Source organism: Dasypus novemcinctus, chromosome 17, assembly GCF_030445035.2.
Source record: "Dasypus novemcinctus isolate mDasNov1 chromosome 17, mDasNov1.1.hap2, whole genome shotgun sequence".
Lineage (NCBI taxonomy): Eukaryota > Metazoa > Chordata > Mammalia > Cingulata > Dasypodidae > Dasypus > Dasypus novemcinctus.
In genome coordinates, this window is record NC_080689.1 from 2182685 (window position 1) to 2196357 (window position 13673).

At 47.1% G+C, this 13673-nt stretch overlaps 1 protein-coding gene across 2 annotated transcripts in view; it reads left to right on the plus strand.

Moving 5' to 3' along the window:
- Window positions 1–13673, plus strand: part of BUB1 (BUB1 mitotic checkpoint serine/threonine kinase) — a 52857-nt gene that overhangs the window by 11132 nt on the left and 28052 nt on the right. Inside the window, exon 1 of one of the 2 annotated variants that reach the window (XM_071208702.1) lies at window positions 1029–1106. The exons of the other annotated variant lie outside the window; for it this stretch is intronic. Coding sequence (XP_071064803.1) covers window positions 1081–1106 — 26 coding nt within the window. The 5' untranslated portion in view covers window positions 1029–1080. Of the gene's footprint in view, window positions 1–1028; window positions 1107–13673 lie in introns of those variants that run through there. 2 annotated transcript variants of the gene reach the window in all.

Sequence of the window (13673 nt, forward strand, 5' to 3'; positions counted from 1 at the left end):
ACACGCATGTACCACCTTTAAGATGTTTTTCTGTCTATATGTTGGTCTCCCAGGCGGAACCGCTCGTTTCTCGAGGGCAGATGTTTGAGTTAGACGCGGCGGGCAGCGCCTGGTTCTCGAGACGCTCAGCCGACGGCCCCTAACTGACCACTGACGAGTCAGACTGGCTGAAGGCTGAAGGCGCGGGGGGGTGGGACACTGTGTTCCCGGGTGGGCTTCCTGGGCTCTGGCTGTTGTTTGAAGAGCTGAGGGCGCATTCTCCAGGGCTGCGAACAGCGTGCAGACCCTGGGAGAAATCCCAGAAGCTGCTACAAAAAGAAAAGGGTATTTAACTCAAGGGCCCTAGGGGAGCCTCGAGGCAGGCCGTGAGCAGCTCGATTCTTGCTCGCACAGCCCAGGAGCCCGTGAGGCACCGAGCGGCGCAGGGCAAGCGGTTACGGGCCAAGGGGCAGAAAGGTCGGAGGGGCAGGCCGGGGCGACGCCGACTCCCGAGGAGCAGAAGGCTGCCGCTTTCCCCTCAGCCCTCGACTCCTCCACCCGGAGCTGGCCTCCAGGGCTCCGAGCCCACAGACGTCCCGGGAGGCTTCTCGGGGGTCTGCACGGCCCTTCTACGCCCCCCGACGTGGCCCTCCGGCCGAAAACGCGAAGACCGCAGACCCCAGGCGCGGGGCCGGGCGCGCCTGACTCCCCGCAGGGCCCTTCCCGCCCCGGCGCCGGCGGGTCCGGCTCTGAGGCCCGCGTTTCGGCAAAGGGGCCCAGAGGCGCGACGAGCGACCCTCTCCTCCCGGCGCCGCGCCTGGGTTGCGCAGCCCGAGCCCTCGCGACCCCCCGACCCCGCGCGCCACGCCCCCGCGCCCCACGCCCCCGACGCGCCGCCGGGGCTTCCGTTTCAAAAGCCGGGGGCCGGAAGGGGCGGGGCGCGGGGGCGGGGCGCGGTCGCCGGGCAACGGCCGGCAGCGGCCCCGGTCATTGGCCCGCCAGCCGCGCCGAGACCAATGGGCAGGCGCCCCGCCCGCGCAGGCGCCCCACGGGAACGGCCCGGGAGATTTGAATCGGCGGCTGCGTCCCTGAGTCCGCGCCATGAGCCGTCCCGAGAGCTGCGTGCAGTGAGTGTCCAGGGGCTGGGGCCGGGGGCCGGGGGCCGGGGCCTGCCCTCCCGGCCCAGGTGCGCCCCTCCTGCTCCGTCCTTCCCTCCCCGGCGCGGCCGAGGGGGGCAGCCCCGGGGCAGGAACCCTGCGTGGGTCCTTCGGGGGAGAGGAAAGCCCACCCCGCGGAGAGCGTTACCTCGCGCTTGAGGCGTGTCCGCCAAGAAAAACGCTTGTCTTGTCATTTACGCCGCCCTTGGCACGGCTTGGGTGATTTATCCAGACACTGTTTCAAAAGCGTTTAAAACCCTTGTGACAGGAAGTACAACTGATTGGTTTTATCGTCACTGGGGAAATTCTTTCTTTCTTTGGGATCTGAAGATCGCGCTCCTTAAGTACCTTCAATTCCCCAGTAGACTTCTCATTTTAGAAGCTTTTTTTGGTCGATTTTTTAAAGATAAAGGGGCATTTCTGATCTTATCAAACTGGTTTGCTTTGAAGAACTGGGTGTTTTAGTATTGACTCAATGTAATTAGGCCATTTTTACTAGGGAAATCTGATTGGTATTAGAACATGAAATATTTACATGGGGCAGGACTTTACTTAAACATATTTCGTTCAAAAGAGTCTGATATGGTGATTTATTCCTCTGCTGTGAGGCATGAGAGGAGATTCAAAATTTAGAAGTATGGTGTCAAAGAAAAAGATCAAACTTTCAAATCCAGACTTGATAAGGAAAGACTGTTTGAAAGAGCTGCAACCAGGAGGGGAGAAGAGGTCAGTGAAATGTGCTCTTGGCTTCCTGGAGTAAAGGGCAGGGGTCTGAGGCCTGCAGGAAGCTGAGGGCAGACTGCTGGGGGACCAAGGGAGGTGAGGCAGGAACACGATGCCGTCCCCCTGGATCGCAGCACGGCCTTGGTGAGGCAGGCAGGGGACCCCGAGATGGGCACAGGTCTCAGGGCTCAGGTAAAGCTCAACGTTGTCTGTGGTTAAAAAGATTTAGAAAAGTACCCACTGAGGTCTCCTATCCGCATCTACCCTCCCATCTCATGTAACCATTTTTAAAATTCTTCATTCTTCAAGTATTTCTTTTTGTAAATATATATGTGAAACATAACATTAATATTTATGATATTTTAATATATATGTGTGCATGTATAATTCCTGCCTTCATCACACATAAAAAGCAGCAGCACCTATGCACAGCTTTTTCTGCTGAATGACATCCTTCGAGATCTCTGCAACATACGTGCTTTTTCATATTCTTTGTTACAACTACATAATCTTTCATGTGCCATAATTGACCCATACAGTCCCTCACTGATGGACACGTGGGTGGTTGACATCCTTCGCTTTTACATATAGTTCCGTGGGGAAGAATCTTGTACTCGGGATGTTTTGCACATGCACAGATGTGTCTGTGTTCCAGTTTCCCTGGAGTGGTTTTGTTGAATGGAAGGTAAATCCCTCTAATTCTGGAAGGTTCTGTCAATTCTCTTGACAGGAGTTGAGTGCACCCACATCTGCAGCAAGGTCTGAGGGCACCCACTGTTTTATCTACATATGGTTGACACTTTTTTTTCTCTTTTTTTTCCCATCTGTTGGGGGGGCATTTTATCTCAATGTGATGAATTTCTCTTATGAGAGAAGCTGAGAATGTTTTCATGGTTGAGGGCCGTTTGTATTTTTCTATGAAATAAATGCCTTTTCATACCTTCTATCCATTTTTAAAATTGGGTTCCTCTTTTTTTTATGATTCTTTTTTTTTTATTTCTCATTCTTGTAGTCTCTCTCTTTTTTTTAAAGATAAATAGATCACATAAAATGTTACATCAAAAAATATAAGAGGTTCCAGTATACCTTACTCCCCCCCCCACTCCTCCCACATCAACATCACCTTCGATCAATAAGGCATATTCATTGCATTTGGTATATACACTCTAGAGCACTGCCACCCTGCATGGACTGTAGTTTACATCGTAGATAACACTCTCCCCCAGTCCATCCAGTGGGTTATAGGAACAACTTCAAGTCCTGAAAATGCCCCACATCACACCTCTTCCTCCATCTCCCTGCCCTCAGCAACTCCTGTGGCCACCGTCTCCAATCAATGATACAATTTCTTCCATTGCTAGAGTCACAACAGTTCTATAGTAGAGTCCTAGCAAGTCCACTCCAATCTGTATTATATTCCTCCAGCCTGTGGACCCTGGGATGGTGATGTCCCCTTTACCTCTAAATCGAGAGGGGGCTTAGATCCCACATGGCTGATGGATGCGATTCTCCTGCTTGTAGTTGTAGACACTCTTGATTCCCTGGTGTGGTGGTTAACTATCCTCACCTCCCCATCAGCTGACCTGGATAAGTCCAACAAACCAGAGAATAGGTGTTGCAACTCTGCTGAGGCTTAAGGCCCAGATGACACTTGGACAGTCCAGAAATTCAAGTCTCTTGAGCATACACCAACCCCATTGCCAAACACATGTTCATTAAAAGTGACAGAAGAGACATGTGTAGAGAGGTCACATCTAAGTCCAACTCCATCAGACTCAAGAGCACAAATTCCAAAGTAGGACCCACTGAAAAGGCACTGAACTTCAGAGCCATCTGTCATGACCATAGAACCTGTGTGTCTCCATAGCTCTCAGGAGCACTGGTACCTGGGGTTGTATCTACTTTGGCCGTCTCTGGGATCCTGCTGATACGTGTGTAAGCGCAACCCTTTTGATGACCTCCCGACTCATTCTGAAGTCTCTTAGCCATATAAACTCATTTGTCTTTACCATTTCCCCCTTTTATTCAAGGTCTTTTTCTAGTTGCATGGTGATGGTAGTAATCCTTTGGCATCAGGGAGGCTCATCCCTGGGAGTCATGTCCCATGCTGGAGGGAAGGTAATACATTTATATGCTGAGTTTGGCTTAGAGAGTGGCCACATTTGAGCAACATGGAATGGAAGAGATTACCTCTCAGGAGGTAACTCTTAAGCACCCTGCAGCTCTAGGCTTAGATGAAATTTTAAGCACTAGGGTCATAAGCATAGACACCAGTATCAAGGGCCCATCCTTGGACCATCCTTCTTCACTGGTCTTTGCCCTTGCACTTGGGAGATTGTTGCTGTTCCATTGGGGAATGTGACAGAGCTCCCCAGGATGGAAACTCACCACTCCCTCAGTTGTGTTGTATAACCCTATCCACTATGACAGTAACCAGTGGACATCCGAATATATCTATATACCCTATATGCATGCCCTGGAGAACTCCCTCCCACCCATGCATCCCCCACCAATGACACCTATATTAGTCAGCCAAAGGTGTACTGATGCAAACACTTTCTGGTGTTTTGCATTATAAAGGGTATTTATTTGGGGTAGGAGCTTACAGTTACCAGGTCATAAAGCATAAGTTACCTCCCTCACCAAAGTCTGTTTGGAGCAAGCTGGCTACCGACGTTTGTGAGGGTTCAGGCTTCCTGGGTTCCTACGTTCCTGGGGCTTGCTTTCCTCTGGGTTCAAGGTTCCTCTGGGTGCTGACTTCCCGGGTCTTCAGCATCGAACTCTAACATCAGAAATCCCCAACTCTGTCCTTTGCCATGCCTTTTATATGTGAGTCCCCACCCACCAAGGGATGGGACCTGGGTGGGGATTCAACACCCTAATCATAACTCAGTCATGCCCAGGTACAGACCAGATTACAAGCATAATCCAATATTTCTTTTTGGAATTCATCAATTATATCAAACTGCTACAACACCCCACACAGTGCTCCTCCCCTGCCATAGTTGAACCCCTCTGTGATCCAAAACTTCTCAAAAATGAAGCCTAATATATTGCCAAATTCAATTCGTAGGAAAATGAAATAGTATTGACAGGTTTAAAGATTAGAACTAGAATACATAATAATTTAGAAAAACTGAAATAAAGTAAAAAATAAATTGTGGTATTAAAAAATGAAAAATACCCTAAAACTTTGTTTTTGACGTTTTGCCTTTCATCACAGTAGTGTTGCACTGCATGTGCAGTGGCAAGGCAATCTCTTCCATTCCTTCCTCAGTGTCTACATCCTTTTTTCTTTTTTAATTTTTAATTTTGTCTTCTAAAAAGTTTTAGATCACAATAAAGTCACATATACAATATAGGGGACTCCCATAAACCCAGCATCAAACCCTTTTCCCCCTTCCCCAGCAATGATCTTTTTACATGTGGATGTTATATTTGCTACAGCTGATGTACAGATATTGAAACATAGCCACTAACCATGGTTCCATTTTGGTTTACATTATGGTTCATATTTTAGACTGTACACTTTTCTAAATTTTTGGTTACATTATGGTTTACATTTTAGACTATACACTTTTATACATTTTTGGTGATATTTAACATGGCTTATATCCATCGTTGTATGATCTTGTGGAACACTTCCATTGCCCCCAGTTACCCCTGCTTCCATCTGTTCTATTCCTCTCTCCCCATCTGCTCAGGGCCCACAGTGACAACCAAGCTTCAGTGCTTGAAGGAGAGATTCATAGGTACTTACAACAGTGCTGAAGGCTTGACACTCTAGTCTGGCCTCCCCCATTGGGCCCAACCCATGCTCTCAGGAGACACCCTCTCCTCTGTTTGAGAACATCAGGCCTCCCCAGGATGGGGGTATAACACTTTCCCGCTCATTGTATGTGTCTCCACCCGCTGATATAATACAATATGACAAGATGAGCACTCACACACTCCCTAGAAGCCTGCCCCAGCTACCCCCTGTGCCACATGCCCCCCGTCAAACACCTTACACCAGTAACCCTTCCTTATTCTCAACATTATAGTTTCAACCACGTACCTGACAATCTCCCATGTTCACCTACCTCCCCCAAACCCTCCCCCCAGTTCCATGGGCCATCTGACCCATCCTCCCAACCCTAGCTCCCCTCAAGCCTGCAAAGCCCCACCCAATAGTATCCCTATGGCCCCATCTTATCCCTTCGTTGCACAACTACTTACCTCTACTTTATCATAGATTTTACCTGTGTAGGCATCAGCTAACAACCTTCCCCTCCCCTATTTCCTGTAAGCCTATTGTCCAGTCTCTTGCTCTCTGAGGCAGCTTGATTTGCTTAATTCGTATTAGAGAGGTCATGTAGTATTTGTCCTTCAATGCCCGGCTTGCTTCGCTCAACACTTATGTTTCTTCTTACAGCTGAGTAGTATTCCATTGTATGGATATAACACATTTTGTTTATCCATTCATCTGTTGATGGGCATTTGGGTTGATTCCAATTTTGGCAATAGTGAATAATGCCACTGTGAACATTGGTGTACATATTTCAGTTCGTGTCCTTGTTTTCAGTTCTTGTGGGTATATACCCAGCAGTGGAATGGCTGGGTCATGTGGCAAATCTATAGCTAGTTTTTTGAGGAACCAGCAAACTGTCCTCCAGAATGGCTGGATCCTTCTACATTCCCACCAGCAGTGGATGAGGGTTCCTATTCCTCCTCATCCTCTTCAACACTTGTGGTCCTCTGTTTTTTTAATAGCCGCCCGTGTAATGGGTGTAAAATGGTATCTCATTGTAGTTTTGATTTGCATTTCCCTAATAGCTAGTTATGTTGAGCATCTTTTCATATGCTTTTTAGCCATTTGTATTTCTTCTTTGGAGAAGTGTCTGTTCAAATCTCTTACGCATTTTTTGAATGGGTTGTCATTTTATTTTTGAGATATAAGATTTCTTTATGTATGTTGGATGTTAGGCTCCTATCAGATATATGGTTACCAAATATTTTCTCCCATTGGGTAGGCTCTCTTTTCACTTTCTTGATAAACTCCTTTGAGGTGCAAAAGGCTTTAATTTTAATCAGGTCCCAATTATCTATTTTTTCTTTCACTGATCGTGCTTTGGTTGTGAAGTTCATGAAGCCATTTCCTATTACAAGGTCCTGTAGATGCTTCCTTACATTTTCTTCCAAGGTCTTTATGGTCTTGGCTCTTATATTTAGATCTTATATCCATCTTGAGTTGATTTTTATATAAGGTATGAGATAGTAATCCTCTCTCATTCTTTTGCATATGGATATCCAGTTCTCCAAGTACCATTTCTCCATTCTCTCCCAGTTGAGTGGGTTTTGTGGACTTCTCAAATATCAGATGACTGTATATGCGAGGATCTATGTCTGAACCCTCAATTCAGTTCCATTGGTCAGTGTGTTCTATCCTTGTGCCAATACCATGTTGCTTTGACCACTATAGCTTTGTAGTATGTTTTAAAGTCAGGTAGTATGATTCCTCTGATTTCATTTTTCTTTTTCAGTATGTCTTTGGCTATTTGGGGTCTCTTTCCCTTTCAAATAAATTTCATAGTTAGTTTTTCCAGTTCAGTAAAAATTGCTGTATTGATTTTTGTTGGGATTGCATTAAATCTGTAGATCAGTTTTGGTAGAATAGACATCTGTATTAGTTAGTCAAATGGATGCTGAAGCAAAATACCAGAAATTGATTGGTTTTTATAAAGGGTATTAATTTGGGGTAGGAGCTTACAGATACCAGGCCATAAAGCGTAAGTTACTTCCTTCACCAAAGTCTGTTTCCACGTGTTGGAGCAAGATGGCTGCTGACATCTGCGAGGGTTCAGGCTTCCTGGGTTCCTCCTTTCCTGGGACTGGCTTCTCTTTCCTCTGTGTGCTTACTTCTCGGGGCTCTAGCTTAAGGCTTCAGCATCAAACACCTGCATCAAAACTCCAACATCAAAAACCCTCAACTCTGTCCTTTGCCATGCCTTTTATCTGTGAGACCCCACCCACCAAGGGGTGGGAACTCAGTGCCCTATTGACATGACCCAATCAAAGCCCTAATCATAACTCAATCATGCCCAGGTACAGAACAGATTACAAACGTAATCCAATATCTATTTTTGGAATTCATAACCGTATCAAACTTGTACAACATCTTAATGATATTTAGTCTCCCTATCTATGAACAGGGAATATTTTTCCATTTATTTAAGTCTTCTTTGACTTCCTTTAACGGTGTTGTGTAGTTTTCTTTTACATCTTTAGTTAAATTTATTCCTAGGTGTAGCAGTTTAGTTTTTGATGTTTTTTTCTTTATTGATTCTCTTTTTTGAGATGTCCTGTCTAATGTGATAATGGTGTATTAAATCCCTCACAGTAATTGTAGGGGCATCTATTCCTCCGCTTAGTTTTTCCAGTGTTTGCTTCACGTAATTTGAGGCGCCCTGGTAGGTGCATAAATGTTTATGATTGTTCTTGAAAGATTACTCCTTTTACTAATAGTTTTGCATTTAAAGTCTATTTTATCTGGTATTATTCTAGCTAATCCTGCCCTTTTTTGGTTATTATTTGCTTGTAAGATTGTTTTCCAACCATTCACTTTCAACCTTCTCGAATCCTTGGGTCTAAGGTGGGTTTCTTGTAGACAGCTTATAGATGGGTCATATTTCCTTATCCATTGTGCCAATTTGTGAGCTTGACAGGTGAGTTTAGTCCCTTAACATTCAGTGTTATTACTCTCAAGGAATTACTTACATTAGCCATATTTTCTTTGGATTTGTATATGTCATATGTTGTTTTTATTTCTCTTTTTGTCTTTTTGGTTGTTCTTACACTCTCCTCCAACTCTGTCTCGCCTGTTTTTTTTTCTTTCCTCCTGCAGAACTCCCTTTAGTATTTCTTGAAGGGCAGGTTTCTTATTGGCATGCTCTCTTAGTTTCTGTTTATCTGTGAGCATTTTGAACTCTCCATCATGTTTGAATGGCAGCTTTGCTGGATAGAGTGTTCTTGACTGGAATTTTTTTCTTTTAGTACCTTGACTATGTCATACCACTGCCTTCTTGCCTCCATGGATTCAGATGAGAAATCAGCACTCAATCTTATGGAGCCTCCCTTGTATGTGACGGTTCTCTTTCTCTTCCTGCCTTCAGTACTTTCTCTTTGTCTCTTTGTCTTGAACATTGGATAATTTGACAAGTTTATGTCTCAGTATAGGCCTGTTGGGATATATACTCTTTGGGGTTTGTTGTGCTTCTGGAACATATACATCTATCTCCCTCAATAGGTTTGGGGAGTTTTCAGCCTTGTTCCCTCCAACACCCCTTCTCTCCCCTTCCCCTTCTCTTCTCTTTCTGGGATTCCCTATAATGCGTATGTTTGTGCGTTTTGTCTTGTCATTCAAATCTGTAAGTCCCTGCTGGATTTTTTCTACTTTTTTATCTATCAATTCTATAATCTGTTTTATTTCAGATGTACTGTCTTCCACATCACTTTTTTTTTTTTTTTAAGATTTATTTTTTATTTATCCCCCGCCCCGCCAGTTTTCTGCTCTCTGTGTCCATTCGCCGTGAATTCTTCTGTGACCACTTCTATCCTTATCAGCGGCACTGGGAATCTGTGTTTTTATTTTCGTTGCATCATCCTGTTGTGCCAGCTCTCCGTGTATTCGGCGCCATTCTTAGGCAGGCTGCACTTTCTTTTGCGCTGGGCGGCTCTCCTTACAGGGCGCACTCCTTGCACGTGGGGCTCCCCTTCACGGGGGACACCCCTGTGTGGCATGGCACTGCTTGCATGCAGCAGCACTGCGCGTGGGCCAGCTCCACACTGGTCACGGAGGCCCGGGGTTTGAACTGCGGATGTCCCATTTGGTAGGCAGATGCCCTAACCACTGGGCCAAGTCCACTTCCCCACATCACTAATTCTTTCCTCTGCTTCTTCAAATCTGCTGTTATTTGCTGAGAGTATATTTTTGATTTCTTGAATGGTGCCATTCATCACCATCATATCCGTTATCTTTTTGTATGTGTTTACAATTTCTTCAGTATGCTCTCCAAGTGTTTTTTTAAATATCCTTAATCTTTTCCTTCACTTCATTAAGTTGGTCTGTGATATTTGATTGGAGAGCTTTGATCAGTTGTTTGATGTTCTGCTCCTCTTCCTGGTTTTTAATTTGTTCATTGGACTGGGCCATGTCTTCCTGATTATTGGTTTGGTTTGTATATTTTTGTTGCTGTCTGGTCATCATTTTATCTTGGAGGGTTCGTTCAGTTGATTAGCTTCTCCCTCTAGTCTCAGGGTTTTTTAGGTGCTGTATTTGTGTGTGTTCATTTTTCTCTTTGACACTTTATTCTTATTCTATTACCTTGTTGTTGTCTAAGTTAACCTGAAGGAAAAAGATTAGGGCTAGGAAAAGCAAAAAAGGTAAGGAAAGAAAAATGTATAATAGTAGTATTGGTAGTAAATGTTAGCAGAAGTACCGTTTAAGACCTAGAAGAATAAATATTAAACTCAGGCAAGCAGTGTATAGTTATAGGAATAAGAAAGTGGAGTACCTATAATGAAATGGGAAACTAAATATGGAGAAGACTATAGTATGAATTAAAAGGTTAGCGTGATCAGGAGAGAGGGAAAGAGAAAAGAAAAGACAGTAAGATAAAGAATTAAAGAAAGATAGAAAACAGAATAGAAGTGTTAGAAATAAAAAGCCAGAAAAATTGGGGGCTAAACAAAGAGAGAGAATGTATGAGCAGCAACAGAAGGTGGAAGTTAGAAAGATGTAGGAAGGAAAAGAGATAGCGTCTGTAGCCAAAATCAGTACACACAGAAAAGAAGAGGTTGAGGATGAGGAAGCACAGTAAACAATAAACAGGGAAGTGGATGTGGCTCAACTGATAGGGCGTCTGCCTACCATATGGAGGTTCCAGGGTTTGAACCCAGGGCCTCTTGGCCCATGTGGTGGGCTGGCCCATGTGCGGTGCTGCCGTGCGCAAGGAGTGCCATGCCACGCAGGGGTGTCCCCTGTGTAGGGGAGCAACACGTGCAAGGAGAGCTGCCCCACGCAAAAGGGGTGCAGCCTGCCCAGGAGTGGCGCCACACACACGGAGAACAAGATGATGCAATAAAAAAAGAAACACAGATTCCCGGAGCAACCAAGAATGCAAGCAGATGCAGAAGAACACACAGCGACTGGACACAAAAGAGCAGACAACGGGGGATGTGGGGAAGGGGAAAGAAAGAAATAAGATAAACCTTTTTAAAAAAACAAAACAAAAAAAACACAATAAACAAGCCAGCAGCACCTAATTGAAAAAAAGAGTGGGAGAAGAGTTGGGGGGATACAGAGGAAGGAAAGACAAGATAACAAGAAAAAAAAACAGGGAAGCAGATTTGGCCCAATGGATAGGGCATCTGCCTATCACATGGGAGGTCCAGGGTTCAAACCCAGGGCCTCCTGATCCATGTGGTGAGCTGGCCCATGCACAGTGCTGATGTGCACAAGGAGTGCCCTGCCATGCAGGACTGTCCCCCCGCATAGGGGAGCCTCACACGCAAGGAGCATGCCCTGTAAGGAGAGCCGCCCCATGTGAAAAATGTGCAGCCTGCCCAGGAGTGGCGCTGCACACGGAGAGCTGACGCAGCAAGATGATGCAACAAAAAGGGACACAAATTCTGGTGCCACTGACAAGAATACAAGCGGACACTGAAGAACACACAGCGAATGGACACAGAGAGCAGACAATGGGGGGGGGGGCAGGGAAAGGGAGAGAAATTAATTTTTTAAAAAAACCACAAGCCCTCAAGCTAGGAATCAACCAAACAATAAAAAACCAGACTTCCCTCTTAAGCTCTTATTTTGGGAAAATAAGAGACCCAAGGGAAGCTAATACAAGGATATTTTCTATGTTTTTCCCGTCTTAAAGTATCAGCTAATATCCCCTGCTCTAAGAGGAACTGTGACCTGAGCCGGAGACCTCACACATTCAAGGCTGAAACTCCTCCACTGAGCCAAACCCTCCTTCAGGGTCAACCTGCTCCTCAGAAAATGTCCCCTTCCAGGGCCAGGGCAGACTCTTTGCAATCGAATAAACTGGTTAGGAGTCTGTCCTTCCCCTTTTCTCCTTTCTCACTTCCCTCTCTCCCAGGGCAGCAGGAAGCCCCTGTGAGAGCTCCCTCCGAAATCCAAGTGGGACCCTAGTGAACCAACTCACCACCGAAATAATGACGCTCAGTCTCTTTGAGGGAGAGCACCCACACCTTGCCAGGAGCCCTAAATATGCTCCTGGAAGCCTACTGTCCCCTCCCTCGGGTGTGCTGCAGAGGATTAGGTAGCTGCTTGGCTCCCCTTTCTCCTAGGGGAAACCCATGGAGGTTAGGTAAAGCAGGGACTGCCTCCGCAGGTTCGCCTCCCCCCTTCCTGGTTTCTCCTCAAGCCAGCTGGTGTGCTCTTCAAAGCTCAAAAAGGGGGATCCAGACGATTGAACCAGCACCCGCAGGACCCCTCTCCACGCTTCACCAGAACCCTCCACTCCTGGCGTTTTTCCGCCCCGGCTGGGTGGCCCACAAGGTTGGGGAGAGCGGCGGCTTCTTGCCCCGGCGGAGGCAGGCACCCTTGGTTTGGGTTTTAGCTTGAGCCGTCGCTCTTGCCGCGCCCTCCGGATCGAGGTCTGGCAGCCCCCTGCTTTGTGGGCTCCCACAGCAGCTCGTGGGGCAGGCTTGGTCCCCGCTCGCCGTCTTTGCGGGCGCGGTGGCGTGGGTGCGCGTGCTCTGACGCCCTCTTGCCCCGCCTGGGCTCCTCTTCTCCTTCCCAATTTCTAGATGCTCGGTTTTGTTCTCCCAGTTCCCACTTTATCATTTCTCTGTTGACTTTGCTTGGGTTTTGTTTGGTTGTTGTTTGCTTCTTCTCACAAAGCTTCTTATTTATATGAAAGTTGCCTCTGCGGGGCGGGTGTAGCTCCGTGGTCAGCACCTCCTTCCCGCCTACGAAGTCCTGAGCTCGTTCCCAGGCGCCTCCTTCAAAAAATCAAGCGTTTCTTTAGTGGCTTCTGGAGCTTGAGTCATGAGAAACAGTGATTTCATTTGTATACTGAGGTAACTAGAAGAAAATATTGTTTAAATCCATTTTCTTTTCTTTTTCAAAAAATCATATGGTAGTTTTTTAGATGGAAAACCCAAGAGACTTCCCTCACTTGACTCTCCCCCCCAGGACGCAATTCCAGCAGCGAGCCCAGACCCCTCACCTTGAGCCTGACCCCTGCCCCGCGGTCACTCCCGGCCGCTCCCAGCGGGCACACCAGGCCCAGGCAGCCGGCAGCCCTCCTCTGCTCCGGGGCACAGGGGCCTCCGCGTCTCCAGCCGGCAGTGTGGTGTCCGTCTGTCTGAACGAGAGCTCTCCACGCCAACCCCCAGGCTCCTGCTGGGCTCTTCCAGGCCCTTCTCCCGGCACTGTTCGTTCTCTTTCTCTGTTTTTCACCCAGCAGCACGTAGCTCTCGTGGAGAATCCTGCTTTGTCGCCTCGATTTTTGAGCTGTGGTTGGGGATATGAAAGCAGAGGCCGCAGGCGTCCCTGAGCTGCAGCCCACATGCTGGGTTGTGGGCACTGCCGTGTTGGCCCCTCCCCGGGCGAGGGAAGCCCGACTCAGGAGCCCCGTCTGGTCCCCTGGTCTTGAGGCTCGCCCCAGCCTTGCTCCTGGGCCCCTCCCCCACTGGCGAGGCCGCAGAGGAGAGGACCAAGCTGAGGACCTCGTCCAGCTGCACCCTCAAAGGCCTTTCCGGGGCCTGCCTTGGCCCTTCTCCTGGAAGAACAGTGATTGCTCC